The following is a 26,056-nucleotide window of genomic DNA, read 5'->3' as shown; positions in this document are numbered from 1 at the left end:
TTAAGGAAGATATATAACTGTATCAATATGCTATTAACTTGATGTACCATCCATTTAGTACTATCTTTGATTCTATGGTCATAAAGTTTAATTATCCGACTTATATCCATATGCGTATCGATACTCCCAATATCCTATTTGTATCCATAACTGTTTAAAAGAAATAAGGATATGAAGTTTTATATCCGACTAATATCCGTATCCGTATCTGTATTCATCAAATAAAACAAATATGGATATTGTGATATCCAATCCGCATCCAATTTGATTTCAGCCCTACATCCAGATGCTTTGCTTGCATTCAAGGAAAGATACACAAGGCTGTAAAGATCACAATTGACCTTCTTTAAAAACTGTTCATGTCATATTTTAGTATTAGGCAATTTTAATTTCTTTCTACTAATACATAGATGTGTTTGAACCTAGGTCTGTAGAATCGATACCAGGATCCATGTATCGATTGCAATCGGTTCGGCTTGGTATGGGGTGAACCGGATGGTTGGGTTTGGTTCAGCAAATTGAGTCAAATCATTTTTTCCAATTTTATGTCAGTACAGGTCGGTATGCTTTGATGCGGTACGGTATGGGGGCGGTATGTTTGGTTCAAGGTGGTATGCCTCATTACGGGTGGTTTCAAAAAATGGGGCCAAACCGACCTGGCCCCGCACCATTTTGGCTTGGTACAGGGTGAACCAATCGGTTTGGTCTGGTTCCGCAGACCATGGTTTGAACAATCATATGTTTAAGTTTTAAGACATCTATGTAAATGAAGATGCATAAATTATTTCAGATATTTGTGTCGATTGCAAGTTGTGATTGTCCATTACAAAGTATTTTGTTCTATGATTTAATTATGAACAACTATTTTGAACATTAATGGAGTTAAGCTCAAAATTCATGATACATTACAGGGGACATATGATGAAATTTGTGCATTAACAACATAGTTTAAATTTTATATGCATATTTTTGGTATTATTAGAGACTTGTGTTTCAGTTTATGAAAAAAAAGCTTATATGTTATTGTTCACTTTGATACCTTTCTTATACCTTGAGGTGAAATAATGATACTTTATTGTTATGATATGTGGTTCCCAAGTTGTGCACTGGGAAAAGTTTTGGAGACCATTTAGGGCCTGTTTAGATGGTTAGAAAAAATTACAAAAAGATAAAAAAAAATTGTAAGAATAGATTGATGCTACCAGAGAAAGCCTAGAGCATATTAATGATGGTCTTTTTTAATTCGGCAAAATGTAGAAAAATACACAGGAAGAATTTGTTGCAGTTAAAGTTGCTGAATATTGAAGTATTGAACTAATGCTTCGCTTAATTGCAAATTGACCTCCACTCAAAGATTATGATCCCAACTTTGGCCCATCAATTTTAGGGCTTGGATTAAGTTGAAATTTTTACTAATCTGTTAATTTTCATCTCAGAAAAATTCACTGCATTCAAAAATGAAATATATATTTTCTTGTCATATCATATTGGTCAATATTCTCATATGCACCATGTCAATAGAAAACAAAACGAAAAATAAGAAGTCCCACAAAGTAATAAATTCATCTTGGCTACAAAGAAAAAAATAAAAAGAAAGGAAATTTCAATGTAGAAGGGGAGCAGGGTGCAGCCCAACCAAGCATCTGCCTGATGCCCCATCACGAGGCATGAAGTCCACATTTCTGCCTAGTCCATTATAAACCAGATTGTTTTCATTGAAGTGAAAAAAGGACCTGGTGATGGGTGACTGGTTCAACCGTTGGATTAATCGGAATCAAACCATGACATCATGATGACATAATAAATATTATCAATTATTTATAAACATCTAGAATTTTGTTTTTTATTTTTCCTATTGAAGCTCTTTGTAATCATGTAGGATCATAATGGTGCTTCATGTTATGGTATCACATTATATGTCTTAACTTTTATCAATTAACAAATAATTAACAAATTAAGTTAGAAACATGTAGTTACAAAGTTTATAAATAAATTATGGTACTCATAATGTATATTAACTTTGAAGAACTTTTATTATAATAGCTGAATGCTTTGAAAATAAAATTAGTAAAATATGAATTTACTTTTGCACATAGGAAAAATCAAGGTCTTCATATAAAACTATATTATTAAAAGCATTATATAGAGATTGATTGAATAATTTATTTTTTATGAAAAATTACATTATGAGAAGATGAAGATATTGACTCCTGACTCTTGAAATCCTAATTCCTTTTGTTGTTCCCTCCACCTTTCATGGTCTGAAAAGAAGAGGAAGCCCCTTGTCTGTTGTACAAGAAAAAGAATACCCAACAGATAAAAATATTTCAGGCCATCCTCACTCCTTGTATGCCCACCACTCCATGGTCAAGGCTAAGTCATGGAATCAGGGTTGGAGGAAGAACAACAATCTTGAGTCTCTTCAAGGAAGGTAGAGAGATGGATGCCTGAGGCTTGTTGGCCAGAGCTTGAGACCAAAGTATTGGGTTGTAGCGCTATAGGGAGAGAAGTGCCAACTATATGTTGATCCCGTTTGAGATAGAGAAGGGGTTAACTTACCTATAGTTGTCATCCACCATTGAAGCACAATGCTCTTACACACACAGGCTACAACCAAGGCCACCTAGCCTGTCAAAGACCAAATGGAAAGAAATGGGGAGTTTACACCATGCCCAACTCCACAACTCCCATGTTGTGGCTCTGTTTGGCTAATATCATTGCCACTGCTGGCCAACCTGCTCACAGATATTGCCAACTAGTGCTTGCAATGATTGGAAGCAACGGTGCCCATGATTTGGTGATGAAAAATATCGCCTTGCTTCTAAGATGAGGATGCTTTCTCCACAAAGGTCTTCAAATTCCTCTAGCACCACATTGCCCAAGCTGATGTGAGTTCCTTCTTTCTAAATCCCTTCCATCAGTCGCATCTGCCCTATTTCAATTGGTCGAGCTGTATCAGTCAACTATAGGAAACTGCCCAATAGCTCTTCTTTCTTTTGGTAAAGATCAATGATCCTGTTCAAGCATTGGTGCATAACAACAGGCTAGCTCAGTAGATTATCATTCCTATAGTTCTTGAGTGAAGAAGTCAATGCGTTGCGGATACTAGCTTTGCTTGTTCGGTCGATCGGGTAAGCACTGGTTTCATTCTTGCTTGCTTTCCATATGTTATGAGAGAGATCCTCTATTTCATGACTAAGCTCTTTAGCATGGAGTACAGACATCTAGAAGGTTCCCCAGTCAAGTAAGGAATGGTTAAGTCAGACATTCAGGTCTTATTTTAATCCGTCCTGCCTGGTAGGTGCAATCAGTATATGAATAGAGAATAGCAGTATGGTTTTAGAGAATATCAATCACACAAGAATTTTCACTAGGCCACTTACCAGTGATGTCTTTCACTTTCAAACAGTTCCTCATGCATCAAAGGACTTTATTTAAAAGGCAAAGGTAAGGATGGTCTTCGATCAGAGAATGCCTTTGTTGTTAAAGAGAATTGGTCATAAAGAGAGTGCCTCTCTCTCATAAGAGGAGGAGAACTACTGTCAGCAAAGCTAGATACTAAAAGACGAGCTAGTATCTGGTCCAAGGATTCCGTAACCGGTATCGAGCCCCGTATCGGTTTCGGAGCGGTACGGTATGGTACTGCATATTGTACCATATCGTACCGTGCGTCGGTATGCGGTGGCGTATCGGTTTGATATCGGTATGCCACCAAATTTTTTTTGATTTTTTTAGTTGAATTTGATTTTATTTTTTTAATTATTTTTTAAACTACTTTATATCCAAATTAATATTTATTTAAGTCATATAACAATTCTACCATCCAAAAAAAATAAAAAAAAAATCTAAAGGACTAAAAGTCTAAAACAATGCAATAAATATATCTAAAATACAAATTACAGAGAATAATATGCTAACCTCAGGATCTCTGTTGATCTAATATCTCGTTGTATGTCTGTGTCGCTCGTAGATATCCGGATCATCCGCATACTTCGGAGCAACATCAGTCCATCCCTCTAATCAAGTGGCATTGTCATCCTGAATATTCATTCTATAAGATATCCTCTTTGGATTGTAAGACATATCAGATTTCTTGCTCATCTAACTCTAAGAGGTATCCTCGGGATGATGGTATGGCTGTGGAGGAGCCCATTTAAATATGTCAGTAGCAAAATTCGATCCATAAGATGCTCCGAGCTGCATAGGATAGTAGCCACTAGAAGTCGATGTCTCGGATACACCATATCCATATGGATCATAAGCTGTCTGTGGATGATAGAATCTATAGTACGAGGATGATGCAGATACATTCATAGATCCTACTCTACATGCAAGGTCATCTGCAGCTGTATCATGCCTGGATGACCTCTGAGAGGCTGTCATCCATATGAGATCGTCTCCTTATGGGGTCTATCAGGTCGTCCGTGGTCCCTATCTTGTATGGCATGTATAAATTGGGACTCACTGATGAATCGAATACCATCTTGCAGCTGTCTCATGAATAGTGGTCTCGTATCCTCCAGTCCCTCTCTGATCATCAGATCCTCCAGTCCCTTCTTGATCATCAGATCCATGACTGCTACCATTACCCTCACTGCCGCTAGTCTCTGAATCTGAGTCAACTGACTCCTACACTCGAGGGTGCTGCAACTACCGTTCTTTTTTTTTGCCTTTTCGAGCCCCCTTAGTGTCCTCTGTGATTAGCTTTGTCTCAGCATTTCTTGTTCAAACATCTGGCCTTATGTATCAAACATGGAGTCACATAATAAATGACTTCCCTATGATCCCTCAGATTGTGGCTGATCAGTTGGAATTCTATGTGGAATATTTTTTTCTGCCCACTATCCTGGATCCATCCTGATCTCCCTAGCTACCACATTGGTTGGTCATGGAGGGGATCCTGGCTCATCAAGTTTCGGCTCCTACTCCTGGTTTGCAAGCCATTCAATCATCAGATTCTTATTATCAATTGGCATAATCATCTATCGTCGGATTCGTATACTTTAGCTGTACTTCATCTTGGATATATTTTAGCCTCAATCTTAAATTATAGTGCACATAAACAAGATCGTTGAGGTGCTTCTGTGTCAAGACGATTTTTCTGTTTGCTGTAGATGAGGACGATAGTCGATCAATTACGCTCACATTCACTAGAGGAGACAGTCTGGGAAAGAATGTGAATGGCCACACTTTTCAAATTTGGTGTGGACTGTCCAAAATGGATCCAGCATTTAGCTGTTAGAAAATTAAACAAAATTACATATCAGATTTTATGATATTAATAGGCATGTAATTTCAACAAAGTCTTCACTGTTGATATGTAATTTATCTGGATTTATTTTCTTTTTGCTTACGACAGCCGATGAGACTCTAAAGCTGTCTGTCCCCTCTTTAAATTGTTTCATCTGTGAAAAATATATTCATTTTAGTAACAAATATATTATTAAGTTAAATGATCGCATCTTAATTGACCTAACGTATCTCTTGCAGATACATAGATGCGATATCGGGATTGGACACCATCTTATATACAACATTATGGAGAGCAGTGAGAAACTCATTATCCATATCTATCCCGAGTATGCTGTACTGAAACTTTGGATTCAAATAGTAAGCTAAAAATAAATTCTGCAGTGATTAAGTAAACTTTTAGTGTCAAAAAAAAAGATTAAAAGATAAATATTTAGATGATTCTTGAATTCATGCTTATCTGCTAGATGTAAATCTCTGTCCATCTGATAGTTCCAGTGACGTTCGATGATGTTGATGTATTTTCGGACATGTTTGGGATCTATCTCACTGATCTGTTGCTTTACCCTCTCCATCATGTGATACAGGAAGCCCATCTGAGGGTATCTCTTACTGTCCACGGCACGAAGTACCTCATATAATGGTTGGATAACCTTCACTATTTTATCAGCCATTGTCAGAATGACTATTTGGTCACTAAGTTCTCTACATGATTTTTCTCAGTGTTGGCCCTCGCATATCTATCCTCCTGCCACTCGGCACTGACAAACATCTGACGTAAGACTACTTTTTTCTGCATAAGGCTATCAAGTGCTATGTAGTTTGTAGCAAATCGTGTGATATCCAGTCTCAAGATCTTCCCTCAGTATATTTCCGCAACAATGATAGTATCCATGTATGATGGTAGATATATTTAGTAATAGACTGGACTGTATCCATTGCTTGTTGCACTCTATGAAGCTTCCCAATATTCATCAACATCAGGTCAGTGCAATGAACAGCACATGGTGTCTAGTAAATATGCGATCGCCTCTCCATCAGTCACTCATTAGCAGCTTTATATTCGGCCCATTATTTGCGACCTGCACGACATTTTACTCTCCAACTGAATCAATCACCTCCTCCATCAGTCCAAAGATGTATGCGGCATTGTGCACCCTATCTGAAGCATCAATTAATTTGTGAAAAAATATTTTTTCATCACAATATATCAAAAAATTTATGATATTCTGTTTAGTAGGATCAGTCCAACCATCACACATCACCGTCAGTCCGTATATGGGTCATTTACTCTTGTAAGAAGAGATCTATCTCTCCAACTCCTTTTTATTGCTGTCAAGAAGCTGACCATGGATATCTCTGGGTGTCCAAGGATTTATATTGCGGCTGACAGTCTGTATTGCCGAAATGATAGATCGATAGCAAGTATTTTCCGCTGTATTTGCTGGAATATGACTAAAATGAAATCATGATCCAATAGCTCGTCACATATCCTTCTTATCCTTCTTCAGAATGGTATCAACCCTCTATTATTTTGAATCCTTGCTAGAAAAAGCATGTGGATCCAAATCATGAATGGTGGCCCCTACTGGAATATCTCTGTCGGATCTCTTCCTACTGTCAAAAGCCCCCAGTATCGATGAAATACCCCTCCTTCCTCTACTGACTGGCTTTCTGACAGAGGTGGTCCTCCTGAACTCAGATTCTCCTCTAGCGGTCGGAGAGCCAAATCCCGATTCATAGAATGACGGTCCAAATTGCTCTCTATATCTGGTCATCTCCTCTAGCCTGTAGGCCTCAATCTCTGCCTCATCATATAGAGCAGAGGCTTCCTCTGACTCTCTGAAATGCTAGGAAGATGGCTCTCCAGCTCGACGATCCACCTCTGTCCTCTTCTCCTTTGACCTCGTCTTCGCTGTTTTTTGATCAGCGAAGTGCTTCTTCATAAGCTGTCGGACCTTCTGTGAGCATTTCCGATATATGACCACATCTCGATAATCATCAGTCAAATGTTGTTTCAACCTAGTCACTCCTTTCTAAACTCTATGCCGCATCATTTGTAATGGTGCCGAGCTAAGAGCATCTCACCATGTTTTTAATCAATATTACGATTTGAATCCTTCTTCTTACTTATTTCTGTAAGTTTAACAAAATACAACAATTAAATAATTTTTTGATATTATTTTTTTTTTAAATTTAATTTTTTTAATAATTTTTTTAAAATATATAAAAATATATTTAAAAAAATAATTAATGAAAATTAATGATTTTAGTGTCATCATGTAGATCGTCTAATGATCTACAATATATAATGAAATCATATCAAAATCACAAATTTTGGCATGATTTTTTTTTTTTATATTTTTTAGTAGTTATTGGTTAAAAAAACATGAAAAGCAAAATATTTGGTGACAGAACGAAGGATTTTCCTATTTTCGATCGAAATTTGTTGTCCCGTCGAAGGAGTTGTAGAATTTTTTTTGAATTTTTTCTTTTTGGAAGGCCGTCGTACCCATCATCTCGTCCAACTCAGCTTACCTAAGAGTTGCTCTCGGGTTTCTGAGAGTCTCAGACTCTTAGATGAAAAGGGAGACAAAGCCACCCCCACCCCCACCCGGGCCCCCCCCACCCCTCACTTTCGAGCCATACCAAACCGAATCGAGAGAAATCGGCCGGTTTCTTGCGGTTCGCCTCTAAACCGCACCGAACCAGCTCGGTTTGGTGTGGTTTGGCTAATTTACTGAAAATGGGGGGTGAACCACACCGGCTCCCCCCTGGTTTGGTTGGGTACGCCCCGTACCGACCGCATCCATCCTGTAACTCTGTAACTCTTTAACTGCCATCCGGCCTGTAGCTCTTTAACTGCCATTTTCAAGGCACCAGCTTTATGACATTTCCTTGCCTGTTTTAGAGTATTCTAGAGAAAAGGCAAAATAAGTCTTCCTTCATCGAGTAATCCTTTTTATGACTCATAATCACCTGTCTGGTGATTAAATTAGTTCCTGTTTACAATAGTTGTTCTTTTGCAAGAAGCTCTGTTCAATCAAGTAGGCTAGTTTGAAGCTAGAAATGGAATTCCATTAAGCAACACTTTTCATGCTAGGGTAAAGTGGTCTTGATGGACAGATGTCAAAATTGCTCTCTGTGTGAATTTGTCTGTAGCAAAGGAAGTTCCAGGCAGGCACATATGCAAAGGAGATTAATTCAAGGAGCTAGGGTTTGAGTATTCTATAGGAGCTTTCCTTGCAAAAGATTGGGTTTTCCTTTCAAGTGCTATTTCTCGGGCACTTACTTCTTAGCCTTCGGAAATAGGAGAAAGGGCTGTCTCATATCCTATGTGTTTGAGCCATTCATTATAGTTGTGCAGCCAGGAAGGCAGCTTAGCACTCTAGTAGTCCTTTCAAGGAATTGTACCATGGGAAGGCAATCTCTTCAATCGATTCTTCTTCATCAATTAGTTGTCCCACAGTGAATATTCGACTTACCTATAACAACTATCTAAAATAGGCTTTCTTTTTTTTTAAACTTGTTAATGGAATTCCATAGGAATCAAGCTAGCAAAGAAGAATGATAATGAGTTGCTTCCTGTTTAGACTCAAGTCAGCAAAAAGAAGATAAGACTTAATAGGTAGATCCAGAATCAAGCTAGTAGGAAGTACACTTAAGGATTCAACGCTTAATAATGAGATTGATGGATTGTATTCCCTTCCATAGTCAAAGTAAAGCAAACAAGACTTATAAGTCGATTTAGGGCTGTGAGGGGAAAAGATAAAGGAGTTGCAATAGAAAGCTTTGGTGGAACTCATGGCATTAATAACTCTCTTTTTATTTTCTATGGTATGGTATTCGCTTAGCTGGTTTCACTAATGAACTAAACTAAAAGACTGCAATTTGTGTATATGGGAGAAGAAACTAAGGAGCAAATGAGTGTAGAAAATTTTTAATCAAAGCATGCATCACCAAATAGTGTGGTGGGACCCACCTCCCTCTCCTCCCTAAAGAGCTTTCATTTAAATGTATATTCTCCCTTCTAACGAGCAAGCAATGACTCCTTCCTCCAGATCAAATCTTTCTCTAAAGCCAACAGATGTGGTGTTTTGGGGGGGGGATGTTTCCCCTTTGGCCGAAGACATGAGCCGATGGTAGTGTAGGTGGCGCAACCTAATCTTAAGTTCAACCCATGACAATCCTTGACTCCTAGCTATCTTCTTGGGCGGAACACTCAGGATCGGCCGATCCTGACTTCGGCATCAAACCTGTCTGTCTCCATGGCAATTGGCATTCAACACCTATCCAATGTCTGCAGACAGCGGGACACCTGAACTAGCCGATTTCTAACTTCAGCCGTACGTATATGTCAACCTTCACCAGTCTTCATCTCACCGAGCACGATCGGCCCTGGCCATCTCTTTCCTTTAGCACTTGCTTCCATTGGACCAAGCCGAAGTCTCAACAAAAGAAACTAGTCCAATCCAACCTCTACTCATTTCAAAATTCAAAAATGCCCACGACATTCAGTTGGCTCCGGAATAGAAAAGGTAGGTGCCAAGGTATGCTGAACCAGTACCGCCGGCCGTATCGACCGATCGATGGTACGGTTCGGTATGGTTTCGTACCGTATCGAACTGACAAAGGCAAGTGGACCCGAATCAGAAGAAAAAAAGAGAGAAATAAAGAGAGAGGAGGAAGAAAGAAAAAAAGGGAGGGGAAGGAGCCGGCGGGGCTGCCGGATGGCCTCCAGTTGGCCGTCGGAGGGCGCAGTCCATGCGCGCGGCGCCGCGGGCGTGAAACAGGGGCATTGCCTCTGTTTCGTGAGTTTTTTTAAAAAACATAGTTTTAAGTGAAGTCGGCAAATAGTTTGCCGGCTTCACGATTTTTGTCCTTTTTTAAAAAAATTCTTTAGTTGCCGACTTTATGAGTTTAAAACTAAAAAAAAAAAGAAAAATCAAAATAGACGACCGTTTGTTTCGAAAAAGAAGGGGGCAGAGCCGCGGAGGGGCTCCACCCGCTCAACTGCCCTCAAGCCGTCAGCGTCGGCTTGCCAGCCACCAGGGGTCTTGCGATGGAGGCGTCGTTCGTCCGGTAGGTCCCTCCCCCGAGCGCTCTCTCTCTCTTTCTCACTCTTTTGAAAGTCCTATCGGGCGATACGGAGCTCGGAAGTCCTCTGACGGCCGCAGCCGGCCACCGCCGGCCTCCAGTGGCTCCCACCTCCCTCCCTCTCCTCTCTCTCTCTCTTTCTCACTTTTCCTTTTTTTTCTTTCCGTACTATCGGTGTACTGAATTTACCGATCGAATCGTGTCGGTTCTCTGTCGGTCCGGTATGATATGGGGCATACTGGCCGGTTCGGCACGATATGGCAAACCTTAGTAGGTGCAATAATCCTTTCATTAATCTCGGTCGGAAGTCTTGCCACGTCGCGCCTGAATCGACCACGTAACTTCCCAAAATAGTTTTCTGATCTTAGTCTATAAAAGGACCTCCAGGGGACCCCCTAAGATACGTGCGAAATAATCTCTCTGCACTCCTCACCTGTTTCTTCTGTTATTTGACTTAAGCACTGGAAGGTCCCCACTGGAGCTAACTCTGATCAGGACTTGCTTGTAGATTTTTTTTTGGGAGGACGCATCACTGCTCCAGCTTTTCCGACCATGACCTAGATTTCAGCGGCAACATGTGGCATGGCTTAAATTAGATATATCTTTTTTATCCATCTTGCTATTGGTAATGTATTATCCTGCAAGGTTTGCCATACCGTGCCGAACCGGTCGGTACACCCCATCTCGTACCGGACCGACGGGGAACCGGCACGATTCGGTCGGTAAAATCGGTACACCGGCGGTACCGAAGAAAAAAGAACGGAAAGTAAGAAAAAGAGAGAGGGGAGGGGAGGGAGGGAGGTGGGAGCCGTCGGAGGCCGACGGTGGTCGGCTGCGGCCGTCGGAGGGCTTCCGAGCCTCGTATCGTCCGATAGGGCTTTCAAGAGAGCAAAAAAGAGAGAGCGTTCGGAGGGAGGGCGGGCAACCTACCGGACGGACGATACCTTCGTTGCGAGGCTTCCGGTGGCCGGCGAGCCGACGTCGACGGTCTGAGGGTGGTCGAGCGGGCGGAGCCACGGAGGGCTCCGCCCCCCTTTTTTCGAAACAGACGATGTCTGTTTTGATTTTTTCTTTTTTTTGTTTTAAACTTATGAAGTCGGCAACTGGATTGTCGACTTAAGTTTTTTTTTTTAAAAGAACAAAAATCGTGAAGCCGGCAAATTGTTTGCCGACTTCATTTAAAACCATATTTTTTAAAAAAAATTATAAAACAGGGCGATGCTCCTGTTTCACGCCTGCGGCACCGTGCGCGTGGATTGCGCCCTCCGACGGCCACGGCGGCCAATCGGAGGCCGTCCGGCGGCCTCGCCGGCTCCTTCCCCTCCCTCTTTTTTTTCTTCCTCTTTCTCTCTTTCTCTCTTTTTTTCTTTCGGTTCGGATCGTCGGTTCGGTACGGTATGAAACCATACCGAACCGTACCATCGGCCGGTTGAAACGGTCGGCGGTACCGGTTCAACATACCTTGTTACCCTATTTTCTTGTTAGTTTAGTTATCAAGGTTTATCTCTATGCAAAAACTAGACGTGTGAATCTGGACAAGATAGAATTGGACAAGGATCTAAGATGCACGAGTCAATTACTTGAGATAATTGGCATTTGACTGCTGCTTAATTTACTTAAGCCCAACTACTGCCACATTTTGGTCGAAAGAGATTTAAGTCTAAATTTTACAGTATTTCTTCACATAAAATCTAATTAGTACTTAATCTTATTATGCTAGGTTCTCAACTTGACAATTAGTTGCCCATGCATAACTTTATATAAGCTGGCTTGAATAGCTTTATGCTTTATATGTTTTAGGATTATGTTGTTTCGGATGCAAAATTTCCTTTTGGACCAGGCATATCATTTGTTTGGCATGTGATTTCTTTTCATTTGCATGCTTTGCATTGAATAATTTTTTTTCTTCTGAGTTATATTTTTCTGAATTTTGGCTATTGTTTGAATCTTCAGATTACCTAGTTGATGAAGGTGCAGAATGTAACACTACGACTGATTTGCTATTGGAACGAAGTCATGAACAGAGCTTAGTTGAACTCATGATTCCTTTGCTTGTTTTACTAATTAACCTTTTGAGAATATTACATGTAAGTTTTGACCATTTATTACATTTGGTCATATATTCTTATAGGACTTCTTGTTCCTAATTTTTCTTTTCCCATCTGTTGTATATGGCTATAAAGCATAGCCAATATGCAATGTTCTATCAACATCAGTGTTATAAATTCATTGCAAATTGAATTGTGTGATGTTTCAAAATTTTTACATAATCATAATTATAATCGTCAAACATTTTCAAAATTTGATGTTAGCAAAATTATTTATAATCATAATTAGTTTAATGTTTTTGCAAAAGGCTTGTTATAGGAAATCATAATGCAATATCTCAACCGAAGTCTTATCAGACAATACTATTGTGTAAACAATTGATGTTGTCTATTTTCAGAACTCATGGTGGAGAAAACAATAGCCCAAGCCCCTCTGATCAAAGTTTGGTTGGCTATAGAGAACTTTAATCAAGAGGGATCTGACAAAAGGTTGATCTTTATTTTACTAATTTTCTTGTAGAAATGCAAGTTTGTTGGTTAGATTTGGGTCTAGCCCAAACTTGATGTGGTTTCCTCCAATCCTTACTTTTAATCTAGGGTTATTGGTTGCCTATAAGTTGTAAAGTGAGAGTTAACTTGAAATAGCAAGGTTATAGGTCTGGTCATTGCATGCCAGAGCTGTGCTGGCCTAGCATCAACAGGACACATACCAAGCTGTGCTGTGTTGATGGTGCCAGTGCCCACATGCAATGGCATTTTGGAGTGCCAAGCATCGTTATATATCTGCTACTATGCCAGTGCCATGTATTGGTAAGGCATTGGCATGATTTGTGTCATGTTATATAGACTTGTGCTGATTGGCACTTCAATCCTTGGATCTAATGATAACGGTATTCCCCTAATAATCTCATTACACCTACTAGAAAGTAGTTTAAAAAATTGTGCAAATCTGGTCAAATATGCAATTTACTCAAACTTAGCCATATTTGGCTTACTCATCAAGTGGATAAATTTGATCCGGTTCAAAAAGCAGGGAGAATCAACTTATTCTACTATAATTAAGGGTGACCAAATAACCAAATAAAACACATACTGTTCTGTCCTGCTGCTGTACTCCTTCTTTAATGCTATTTATTATGTAGATATATTTGATATAAAATCTTAGTGTAGGAACTTGTGAAATGGGAAGAAATTTTACATAATGTGTATTTACATATGATAAAAGGAACCTTACATTCGTAATCTGCATAGAGTTAATGGAGCTAATTTGTAGCTCATGTAGAGGTATAAAATTTAGTTTGAGAAAATTTTGACATCTCTACTGATGGGCTGCTATATTGCCCTACTGTGTCTCTCCAAGTGCTGAAGGTGTTGGTACCTCAAAATCCCTAGAAGCTTCAGGGTTGATAATATTCATAAGGCTGCAAATGGATCGGGTTGACTTGTTACCAGACCTTGACCGACCTGGCCCCTCCCACTTAGACCCGATCGGACCCATTTTAAAGGACCTGTGGGGCAGAGTCAGGTTCTAAAATTGGATCTCTTCTATTTTTCAGATCGGGTCTGGGTTTATTGAATTTGGACTTAACCCAACTTGACTTGAACTTGCTACACTGTTAGGATCCGAACCTATTTGAGCCTCTAGATTGTGATATAAGACTTGTATGAGTAATATCTTTAACATAAAGTGATGTTTCAAATTAGTTTTATATCCCAATTTGTTTTGAGAATAATATTGTTTATTATGTATTTTGTTTGGTTGATTGTAGTTGGTTATGTGGTAATTAGAATATGGTTGGCAACATTTGACCCGGACCCCAATTTTTCGAGTTGGGTTTGGTTATACATGGACTCGAACTGACCCGAATGATTTGTTTGGGTTAAAAATTTTGGCCTTGGACCTGACCCGACTCGATCGGTTTGGGTCCAACACTAGGACTTGATCAAGAAACCAGGTTACGTCGGTGCCACTCATGACCTGGTCCGACCTGACCTATTTGCATCCTTAAATATTCATTATTCTACTTAGTAGTGCAATTGTCAATTTAGTTCCATGGATACTAGGCAGACTCTTGTGGATGCCAATATATGCTTCTGAAAATTCATGTTCTATGGTTGCTTAGACCTTGTTCTCCCAGTTATGAAACATGCAGCAGGAAAAATCCATAAGAATATAATTTGATCGAGTTGCTAACATTTTACTTCTTCTTAGAAACTAAATGTTAGAAGTCGGATCTAGGAATTTTGTGTGTATGGATGATTATGTTAGTGTTTGCATAAGCATGCATGTTCTCCTTGTTTAATGCTCTGAATCTAAAACATGTTGGCAAATAATTACACCTTATGTATTTTTATATCGCATCAAGGACTTGTGAACTAGGTTTTCTCTAGTGATAATTAATGGAGAGTCAACTGCTTCTTTGGCATTCATCACGTTCTGATTTATCTGCACCAAATCTGTGAAATTGCTATGTTCTAAACTGAAAGCATTGAAGTGAAAAGTCACATACAGGTTCATAACAACCACTATCGAAGTTCACTACTTAGTCTCCTTACCGAAGAAAATTGCCATTATTGCTCCTATTCATAGACTAATATAAATTTCTCCTTCGTATAGATTGTATGACTCTTTGGGCTTGATTACTGATTGGTGCTCCTTCCTGTTCCTTGATATCTCATCCATGCATGTAGAACTTCAATCTGGGTTATTTGGGAAGGTTGAGAAATTCATGGTCCTGCAGAAGGGTATGCATTTTAGTATCTGAATGTCCCCAGTGTTTGAAAGATGGTTCTTTAGAAGCTGTGGTTTAGTTAGTGTCTTGACCAGGCTAAGCAGTCTTGGTCTTTGAATTACACCAACTTGTCCACAGGGTACGTGGATACTGGAATTTTTCGTGCCATAACTATATCCAATATTTATCAGATGCCGGTACATGTATGCAGGATGGAAATAAAACAATTGTTCCTTTTTAAATATATGTAAATAATATGTGTTTATTTGCAGTGTATCCAAGCTGTATCATATCCAATTTTTTTGAAGATTTGCGATATCAAAATATTTGTATTATGTTGTATTCGAGGATTTATGTCCTCGTGGGACTGCAGGATGTCCCACCATCTCGAGTGGCAGGATGGGGCACCATCCTGAGTGCGGGAGGGGATAGGGAACGAGGCTCGACATGACATCCATTGTCCAAGAGTGTTGGGTCATGTTCATTTTAGTGGCTATTAACTTCGGCATCTATGTCAAAAAGAATCATCAAAAATTACTTGAGTTGCATTTTATGGAAGTATCGGATCTATCTTGGCAGAGTGCAATTTCAATACAAAATAATGGGTCCATCGTCTTTCTATCTCCATTGCATCGAAAATAAAGTATTGTGATGTTTGTAGGAAAAATGTTTCTTTGACCTAAAAATTGATAGCTTTTTAACCAATTAAGGTTAATAAGCACTATTTGTTTTTTGTATGCTTTTAAGTTAAAAAGGCACTGCATTTGTAGGGAACAAAGGAGCAGTATCGCAACAAAAAATTGCTTAACGCACTTCTACAACTGCATCGAGAAGTAAGGTACTTTGTTTTTAATTTTCCTTTGGTTCCTTTATGGTTGATGTATTTTTTCTAATCCTGAGTGTTCAAGTTGCAGCCCAAAATTAGCAGCTTGTGCAGTGGACTTGTCTTTTCCATATGCGAGCTCTGCACTTGGTTTTGGTGCCGTCTGTCAGCTACTTACATCAGCACTTGCTTGCTGGCCTATATTTGGTTGGACACCTGGTCTATTTCATTGTCTTCTTGAAAGTGTTCAGGCTACTTCATCATTAGCCTTGGGTCCAAAGGATGCCTGCAGCATGCTCTGCCTACTGGTAATAATGCTAACAACTTCATGGAGCCTCTCCTGGAGATTCTGATTTTTTTTTTTTTTGCATACATAATTTTAAATATCTAGATAAGTCAGAGTCTGGCTCTCATTATTTAGATTCTTTACTTAACCAGTGCATTCTCTAATATGTGACTTTTATGCACCAAAAGGGTGATCTATTTCCAGAGGAAGGTATATGGCTATGGAAATACGATATTCCCCCTTTAACTGCTCTTAGAATTTTGAGTATTGGGTCGATTTTAGGACCTCAAGCAGAGAGAGACATCAACTGGTATTTACAGCCAGAACACCTAGCAGTGCTACTCATTCGGCTGACGCCACAACTTGACAGAATTGCACAAGTTGTCCTGCATTTTGCCTCTACTGTATGTCCTGTCTTAAGATGTTGCTTTCTCTTGCTTCTTTTATTTTTTCTTCTAGATGTTGGTAGGTGATCAAATGTTGATTATGCACAATAAATTATTTAGATGTTAATCTTTGTTGCAATTAATTTATTACTCAGGCTTTGGTGGTCATACAAGATATGCTTCGTGTTTTCATAATTCGTGTTGCCTGCCAAAGGACAGAATGTGCAGTTGTCCTTCTACGACCAATATTTTTATGGATGGATAATCATGTTGATGAAACATCCCTGTCTGACATGGATATTTTCAAGGTGATAAATTCTCTGTTATTTTTGTTATGGTCACTCCAAATGATCTAAAATTTGATTTGTGTTTTCTGTTCAGATGCTTCGGTTGCTTCATTTTGTTGCTAATCTGTTGGAGCATCCGCATGCCAAGGTTACTGAATTTGCAGCTGTATCATGTTAGTCTATGTGCCATTTATGTGCTTGTTTTAATTTCCTGACTTATCCAGGTATTAGTATGTAAGATGGGGGCTGTCACAATTTTAGGAAAAGTACTAAAGAGATGTAGCAGTGTGTTTAACTCAGATGGAAAGCTGATTCTGGAAAGCAGACTTCCTTATAAAAGTGTCACATTTTTTAGCTGGTGCCTTCCTGTATTAAAGTCCTTGGCATTGATTTTTAATCCCCAGTCATTTATAAACGAAAAAAGAGTACCTGATAAGTGAGTGAATCCAAAACTGACTTCTGATTTTCGATATTTCATTCTGATTTTGCATTTTCTTGAGAATATAAATTGTTTTTACTCTCATAATGCAGGTGTTTAAATGAAAATATTGCTATTGAAGAAAATTCCTTGATTGTGCATCATGTCCTCAAGTTATGTCAGGTAACTTACTACTCCAGCGATTTTATTTATTTATTTTTATTTATTTTGGTAGTGTCATGTAGTTTTTTAGGAAATGCATGCTTTAAGAACTTCTTCAATATCTCAAATCAAAGAGAGGGTCATTTGTGCTAGTTGCATTCGTATGTGATCCAAATTAATGTTACCTTTTGATATTTTAAGGAGTGTGTATGATTTTTCTTTTTCTGAACCAATTTTCTTTCTTACTAATTGAAGCATGCATCACACATTATTTTTGATGTGCGCTTTGTTTACAATGCTGAATATTCCTCAGAAGTTATTTTCCTTTAAATATTTTTAAGTGATAAAATGTTTGTTTCATTCATAAGTCATCCATTTAAAGCTGTTACTCACATTTTCTTTTTGAATAAATGGTTAAGCAGAAGAATGATGCCCGGTAAACAGTATGGCTTACTGCCTTGCTGAACTACAAAGAAATCTTCTGTCATTTCCCTTCACAGCGCCTAAAGTGTCAATGGCTGCTTTATGCAAGGATTCAGATCCCAGCAGGATGTTCCACGGGACACTGGGATGGGGTAGCATTTCATGTATTGGGATAGAATGTCCCGCTAGCATCCCAGCGTCCTGATCGGGATGTCTTGAGACATCTTCTATCCCAAGTGTCGGGATGGGGCGGGATAGTGGTGCGTCCTGTTCCATGGGAAAATCGGGACAGCCCTGTCCCATGGAATTTAAAATCTTGGCTTTATATGGAGATCATGTTAGGAGTTTGGGACACAATGTGGTGTTTATTTTATGTTTATTTTTTTTTAATTTTTTGGGTGATGCCTTTTGAACCCTTCCTGTTGCCTGTTCTTGGACCTTTTTCATTATTCATTCTTCAACTTTTGATAAGATATCCACAATATTTTGGGGACCTGAGGTTGAGGGAATGGCTCAATACTTTTCAGTTCATGCAATGACCTAAGATAGCATAAATAATAAAGACAGTCAAGATGTTTTGTTTTATGTTCAAACTTTTTGTATTACCAGCACAAGTGATTTTATACCATTTGGCATATCTTCTATCAATGATGATGATGTTGCTGTTGTTGTCTCTTTGTTGCTGGTCCTTGTCATGTATTGTCAGAATGCTGTTTCAGTCAACCACTGAATGTTAGTGAGGATGTGAGTTTGCATCTAATTATGGCACAATTTTGTTTACAACACATTAAGGAAGGAGACATCCTATTTTTTTCCCCTTTTCCTTTTCCTTTTCCTTTTTTCCATTTATTTTACTGTATAAGACTTTTTAATTCTACAGATGAGGATTTAGGGTCAATGGCTGCTGATGTCTTTCCACTATTATGAAATTATAGGGTGAGAAAATTGTTGAAATTATGTCATCACTTGATGTTTTCTTAGTTAGCTGAAGTGGATAATTAAATTTTGCTACAATGAAGTGGATCCAAGGGCTAAGCATGCATTTATCTTCATTTAGAAGACCAGTCTGTAGAAGGGTACTAGTTTTTGAGACTTCAATACGTGTTCCCCTTTGTGATGAACAAGTATGATGCAGATATTTATCTTCCCTTGGAATGGGTGAATTTTTATTTTCCTTCCATTTTGGTCCAAACAGCGATCATAGAAGTGTACTTTTTGCCTGTAGCCTTTATAGCGTCTATTGAATATTGATGATGAATCATCACTGTTGTTGAAGTGAAGAAAAAATGATTTCATTTAATTAACTTGACCTGAGTTACATATATATATATATATATATAGACATCATATAGGGCCTAAAGGCCCACTCAACATAACCACTAATAAGTAGATTACCTACAAGCCCATGTAATTTAAAGCCCAACACATGTTTTATTCTTAACACTCTCCTCAAGCTGGAGCATAGATATTAATCATGCTCAGCTTGTTACAAATGTAATCAATCCTAGCTTGGGTAAGACTCTTTGTAAACAGATCGGCTAGTTGCTGCTCTGAGTGTATGTAATTGGTGGAAATGAGCTTTTGCTGAATCTTCTCCCTCAAAAAGTGACAATCAACTTCAATGTGCGTCGTCCTCTCATGAAACACTGGGTTTGATGCAATATGCATAGCTGCCTGATTATCACACCACAGCTTCATAGGAGAAGAATCTGTAAAGCCAATCTCTTCTAGAAAATATCGAATCCACATCAATTCACATGTTGTCTGTGCCATGGCTTGGTATTCTGATTCTGCACTAGATCGAGACACTATATTTTGCTTTTTACTCTTCAAAGATACTAAATTTTCTTCCATAAATACATAATATCTTGTTGTAGATTTCTTATTATTAGGCGAACCTGCCAAATCAGCATCAGTGAACCCTTCAATCTGTATACCACCATGATCTCCATACACAATACCCTTTCTTGGGTCTCTTTTCAAGTACCTTACTATGTGGATTAAGGCATCTCAATGTACAGTAGTGGGTGCTAACATGAACTGACTCAATACACACAGAAAATGCAATGCCTAGACGAGTGATTGTGAGGTAGTTGAGTTTTCCAACAAGTCTTCTGTATTTTTCTAGTTCAGTAAACATCTCCCCCCCTTCTGCTCCAAGTTTGACATTTGGATCCATAGGAGTTTCGCAAGGCTTTGCTCCAAATATATCAGTATCTGTCAAAAGATCTAGAACATACTTCCTTTGAGAAAGAAATATACATTTTTTCGAGTAAGCCAGTTCAATCTCAAGAAAGTATTTCAATTGTCCCAAATGTTTTGTCTGAAACCTTGCCTGAAGAAACTCTTTTAGTGAAAAAAAAATCATGTGCGTCGCTCTCTATAATCACAATATCATCAACATATACAATTAACAAAATACAACCTTTGTCAGAATGTTTGAAAAACACAATATGATCACATGAACTTCTCTTCATGCCAAACTCTATCACCACATCACTGAACCCGCCAAACCAAGCTCTGGGAGATTGCTTCAACCCATATAATGATTTTTTCAATTTGCATACCCTACCATACTCTCCCTAAGCAACAAATCTAGGGGGTTGCTCCATATACACTTCTTCCTGCAAGTCACTATGAAGAAATGCATTCTTGACATCTAACTGATATATGGGCCAACAACTAGCACCAGCTAAGGAAATAAATATTCAAATAGATGTCATCTTAGCCACAGGAGAGAAAGTATCAGTATAATCTACACCATAAGTCTAGATATATCTCTTAGCTATCAAACGAGCTTTCAATCTATCAACAGAACCATCAGTCTTCATCTTCACCACATATACCCACTTACACCCAATAATACGCTTACCTGATGGTATAGAAATCAAGTCCCAAGCACCATTAGCCTCAAGAGCTGACATTTCTTCCTCCATAGCTGTCCTCCAGCCATTGTGTGACAATGTCTCATCTAGTGTCTTAGGAATAGTCATAGAATCAAGAGAGGTAACAAAGGAGTGGGTTGATTGTGATAAATGGTTATAGGAAACAAAGGTTGAAATAGGATGGGTACAATTGCATTTGTCTTTTCTGAGAGCAATAGGTAGATCAAGATCAGAATCAAACAATGCGAAAGTTGGTAGGGATGAGATAGCCATTGGTGGATCTGCTGGTTAAAGACCTGCAACATCTGATTGGAGAAGTTTGTCTCGACGGGTGTAGACATAAGTAATGGGAGGACGAGGTGGATCAGATGAAGCAGTAGAGGTGGGATAACTGACTGTGTAGATCAGAAAGTCCTCTATAGACTCTATCTCAGAAGTAGAAGGAGAGGGACTAGCAAAGAAAGGATTCGATTCAAAGAAGGTGACATCTCGAGAGACAAGATATCGACCTAACATAGGAGAATAACATTGGTATCCTTTTTGTGTACGGGAGAATCCAAAAAAGCCACACTTTAGTGATCGAGGATCCAACTAACTGATCTGGGATCTCATGTCCTATACAAAACAAATGCAGTCAGATGTTTTTGGAGGAATGGAAAACAATGATCGGGTAGGAAATAAAACTATATAAGTTGCACGACCATTAAGAACAGAGGACGGCATGCGATTTATGAGAAATGCAGCAGTATAAACTGCATCTGCCCAAAACATTTTAGGTACTCTCATTTGAAACATTAAGGCTCTAGCAACTTCTATGAGATGACAGTTCTTCCTCTTAGCTATTCCATTTTGTTGAGGGATAACAACACATGATGATTCATGGATAATGCCATTCTATGTCATATAGGTGTTAAATTGATTAGAAAAATATTTTTTGGCATTATCACTATGAAGAATACGAATATTGTAATTATACTGAGTACGAATATCGGAACAAAAAGTAGAGAAAGTATAAAACAACTCAGATCGAGATTTCATTAGGTATAACCAAATACTTTTTGAATAATCATCAACAAAAGTTACAAAATATCGCAAGCTAGACTTGAAAGTAACAGGACATAGATTCCAGACATCAGTGTACTAGATCAAAAGGGGACAAGGCTCGTTTATTTACTTTTGGAGGATATGACATCCGATGGTGTTTAGCAAACTCACATGACTCACAAGATAAACTAGTTACAGAACTTAACTCAGGATACATTTTCTTTAAGACTTTTAGAGATGGATGACCAAGGGGACAATGAAGCTGGAATGTAGAGATGTCAGAACTGATGGTAGGTGTAACAACAGATGGGATAGTAGTAGCAACCTCATCCTGCAGATACAATCCGTTTGACTCGTTTTCCCTACCAAAGATCTTCCGAGTCGATAGATCCTGAAACAAACAGTAGCCAGAAAAAATGTAACACAACAATTTAAGACTTTAGTGATTTGGCTAACAGATATCAAGTTAAAAGAAAATTTAGGAAGATATAAAATAGAAGACAAGAGTAGCGAAGAGGTAATGGATGTATCTCCACTACCTAAGACTTTGGTAGTGGATCCATTTGCTAGTGTTACATTAAAGCACTCATCAGATGGTTTATAATGGGATAAGATACCTTGATCACTTGTCATGTGGTCGGTGGCACATGAGTCAATGATCCAGTATCGGGATGAGGATGAAAGGTAGGCGACGGGATTACCTGTTTTGACTAGAGTAGCTTTAGAGGAGGATGTCGATTGCTGAGACTGTTGAAACTAGGTGTACCTGGCAAACTCCTCATCAGATATGACTATGGTCCGGTCCTCGAGGTAATGAGTAATTGAATCAACTGGATGTGATACAGTATGAGCAAATCTGGGTGCCTGATACTGAGACTGTATCCGCTGTGCCTGTAGAGGTTTAGGACATTGATGATAAAAATATCCTGGTTCTCCGTAATTATAGCATACCCTTTGGCTCCCAGGATCACTATATCCTCTATCACCACGTCCTCCTTTAATACCACCCCATCTTCCATCTCTCCCTCTATATCCACCACCATCATTACTCTGAGATACAAGGGCAGATCCATCAGATATATCCTTAGTACCTAAGGTACTCTCTTGGACTGCACTGAGTACAGTAGTGACAACATTGAACAAAGAATCCACATCCTTGTTGGCTAACAACTGTGATCGAATCACCTCATACTTTGTATCCAATTCAGACAACCAACTAAATACAAATAGTCTCTCACGCTGCTCCATCATAGCTACATCAGTGGAGATCGGCATTGCCGTACAAAAATCTTCTGTGGCTCGTTTATACTCATAGTAATACTCCATGATACTTCGTCCATTTTGACTTAGATGACTCACCTTTTGAGCTAAACTATATAATCTTTTCATATTTCTAGTCCTAGAAAAATATTGATGCAATAACTCCCACAGCTTTTTCACCGTCGTAACATGCTGCATTGAGAGAGTCATCTTTCTATCAATGCAATTGACAATCTGAGAAAACACTCTTATCTTTAGCCAGCCACAGTTTGACTTCCCTTTCTCCCTCAGGATATAACTCAGTAAGCTGTTCTTCCTTGCTAAGTCCTTTAACATTGACCTTGACAAGAAAACGCCATTCCATAAAATTGGATCTATCACCAGCTAGCATCACATCAATTAATTTCTGATGTGAGGATACCACTTTAACACTCTTAGGGCCCTCTCCTGATGCCATTATTCAAAACACTGCACTATTTCAATTAATCCAAAATGTAACACAACAAACTACACCCTTACACCTCCACAACTCGCATCATGCTACCACAAACACCTTGGGATTAGCCCAATCATCTCTACTTGAGACTCCTAATCCATAGGTTATCATCACACAACCTACATCCCATCAAAGCAAACTCCACAATCATTGCAAGAAATCTGAACTGAGAGGCACAAACCAGTAAACACATAAAGACACAAGCAGTAGATTGTAAAAGGGCTGAACTGGATGGCGGTATGGCAGATCTGCAAATCTGGTTCCAGGGCAAAATTGGTGCAGATCTGGTGGTCGGCAAGGGCTGCAAAGATGCAGATCTAGTGCTTGATCTCCTTCCCAATCCTTTTAGGATTGTTTGGGAATGTCAAACACACCTTTTAGTGGCGGCTGGATGGAGAGAGATGTGGTAGCAAGGAAATCAGATGATGGGAGGCGGCAAGAAGATGGCGGTTGGATAGAGAAAGGGGGTGGCGGCAAGGATATCAGGAGCAGCAGCAAGGAGGGTTAGGGTTTTTTTTTGGCAGATAGAATATGATGGAAGGCGGCAAGGAGATGGCGGCTAAACAAAGAAAGGGGCGGCGACAGCTTGCTTTGGCTAGGGTTAGGTTTTTGGCTTTGATACCATGTTGTTGAAGTGAAGAAAAAAATGATTTTATTTAATTAACTTGACCTGAGTTACATATATATAGACATCATATAGGGCCTAAAGGCCTACTCAACATAAACCACTAATAAGTGGACTACCTACAGGCCCACATAACTTAAAGTCCAACACATATGTTTTATTCTTAACAATCACTTATCCAGCTAGCATATGAATTGTTCCAAGGATGTAGTAAAGGACATAATAACTTCTTGTTCATAGCTGCCTCCACTTAACTGCCAAATTTAGCCAAGGTATAATGGATCCCAGAGCTCAATGAATTGTTTAATTTAGAAGTAATTTTCTCCTTGACCTGAGTGTTAAAGACTAGGTATTCTTAGCAACGAAGGATGTTTAATTTGTTTTCCATTTGAAGGTTTTATTAGCAATAGGTTGCCCCTCAACTATTTGTTTGTTTTGGATGGTAAGCTCAATAGAGAATGTCACAACATGCCACTCGAGGGAAGTTTTGGCTTCCAAGCCAAATGAAGCTTAAGTGCTTCAAGCTTGTTAACAATCTTTTTTCTTTGTTATTCTTTGAAGTAATTGCCCACCACAAACTAAGAAGAATGGAGAAGTTGATCCTCTGCTTGAATAAATGCTATGAAGTTCTACAATCACCTTAAACTTATCTTTTGAAGCTAAACGGTAAGGCTATATTGATCTTATGAAGATTGTAATATAAGTCCACAATTTTCCATCAAGGAGTGGGTGGGAGGGTCTATTATGCAATGTAACCCTTAAAGAAGTCAAATTTTGAATCCCATTTAAAACTGTTAAAAGAGCCATCTAGGACTTGGCTTAAGATTTGAGAAGGATGATTGTCGCAATACTAATTTGGCAGGCAAATAATGTTTTGGTACATGCTTTGCTTTTGAGATGTCATTTGAGATGAAAATCCACTCTTTGACCATTACCCAATTATGGTCCCAACCAAGGATCGTCGATTCGAAATCGAACCTCGTATTGGTTGGTTGGCAGTACGAGTTGGTATGCTCTCGTATCGGACCGTACCGGATCCAAACCGATGTGAAAACAGGAGATGAATTGAGTAGGAAAAGAGAGAGAGGGGGGAGGGAGAGGGAGGGAACGGATGGTCGGTGGAGACGCTTGTGGTGGTCACCGAAGGGTTGGGAGGCTGTTGGAGGGTTGTCGAGGCCTCCTGGGCTTCGTGGTCCTTTGCGAGAGAAATTGAGAAGAGAGATATAAAGAGAGGAGGGGAGAGGAGGGAAGAGAAGACAGTAGGAAGGTTGTCGAGTAAAAAATCCATTGCTGGCTTCACTTCGTCTATTTTTAAAAAAAAAAAAAATCCGACAAAACAGGAGTGAAGTCTCTATTTCGAACCCCATGGGGGTTTCTTAGGCTGCCCGACGGCCATGATGGCCACCCAATGGCCCTCCGATGGTCTCCCTCCTGCCTTCCCTCTCTTCTCTCCTTTTCTCCCTCTCCATCTCTCTTCTCAGTCTCTCATGGAAGACTGCGGAGCCTGGGAGGCTTCGGCTGTGCCTCCAACGGCCTCGGTGGGCCACCGCCAGCCTTCCCCTCTCTTTCCCTCCCCTTCTCCCTCTCTTCTTCTCTTTCTCCCTCACTTCGTTTTCGTCGGTGTTCTGAATCCAACAACCGAACCGCACCGAAGGGCCGCCGGTATGGTTCGACACGCCTTGAACCGTTCAGTTCAGGCCGATTCGGCGAACCATGGTCCCAACAATCTAGTGTCGTGGGAGGAGCAGATTGGTCATAGACCTAATTTTTGGTATTTTTTTTGTACAAATATTGTGCCCCAAGACTTCATCCCATGCGATGTGCTTGCAATCCC

The 26,056-nt window shown here is 39.3% G+C and overlaps 1 protein-coding gene across 2 annotated transcripts in view; it reads left to right on the top strand.

The window, feature by feature from the left end:
* The window catches only part of LOC105033403 (protein virilizer homolog), a 100,286-nt gene that overhangs the window by 53,107 nt on the left and 21,123 nt on the right, over positions 1-26,056 (top strand). For both annotated transcript variants that reach the window (XM_010908178.3, XM_019846634.3), the window contains exons 16-23: positions 12,301-12,434; positions 15,898-15,965; positions 16,042-16,258; positions 16,425-16,640; positions 16,778-16,930; positions 17,004-17,057; positions 17,134-17,345; positions 17,441-17,510. In XM_010908178.3, the coding sequence (XP_010906480.1) occupies positions 12,301-12,434; positions 15,898-15,965; positions 16,042-16,258; positions 16,425-16,640; positions 16,778-16,930; positions 17,004-17,057; positions 17,134-17,345; positions 17,441-17,510 (1,124 nt within the window). The remainder of the gene's footprint in view (positions 1-12,300; positions 12,435-15,897; positions 15,966-16,041; positions 16,259-16,424; positions 16,641-16,777; positions 16,931-17,003; positions 17,058-17,133; positions 17,346-17,440; positions 17,511-26,056) is intronic.

This window comes from Elaeis guineensis, chromosome 9 (genome assembly GCF_000442705.2).
Source record: "Elaeis guineensis isolate ETL-2024a chromosome 9, EG11, whole genome shotgun sequence".
Classification (NCBI taxonomy): domain Eukaryota; kingdom Viridiplantae; phylum Streptophyta; class Magnoliopsida; order Arecales; family Arecaceae; genus Elaeis; species Elaeis guineensis.
Note: the sequence above shows the minus strand (reverse complement) of the source record. Positions and strands in the feature narration are given on the sequence as shown.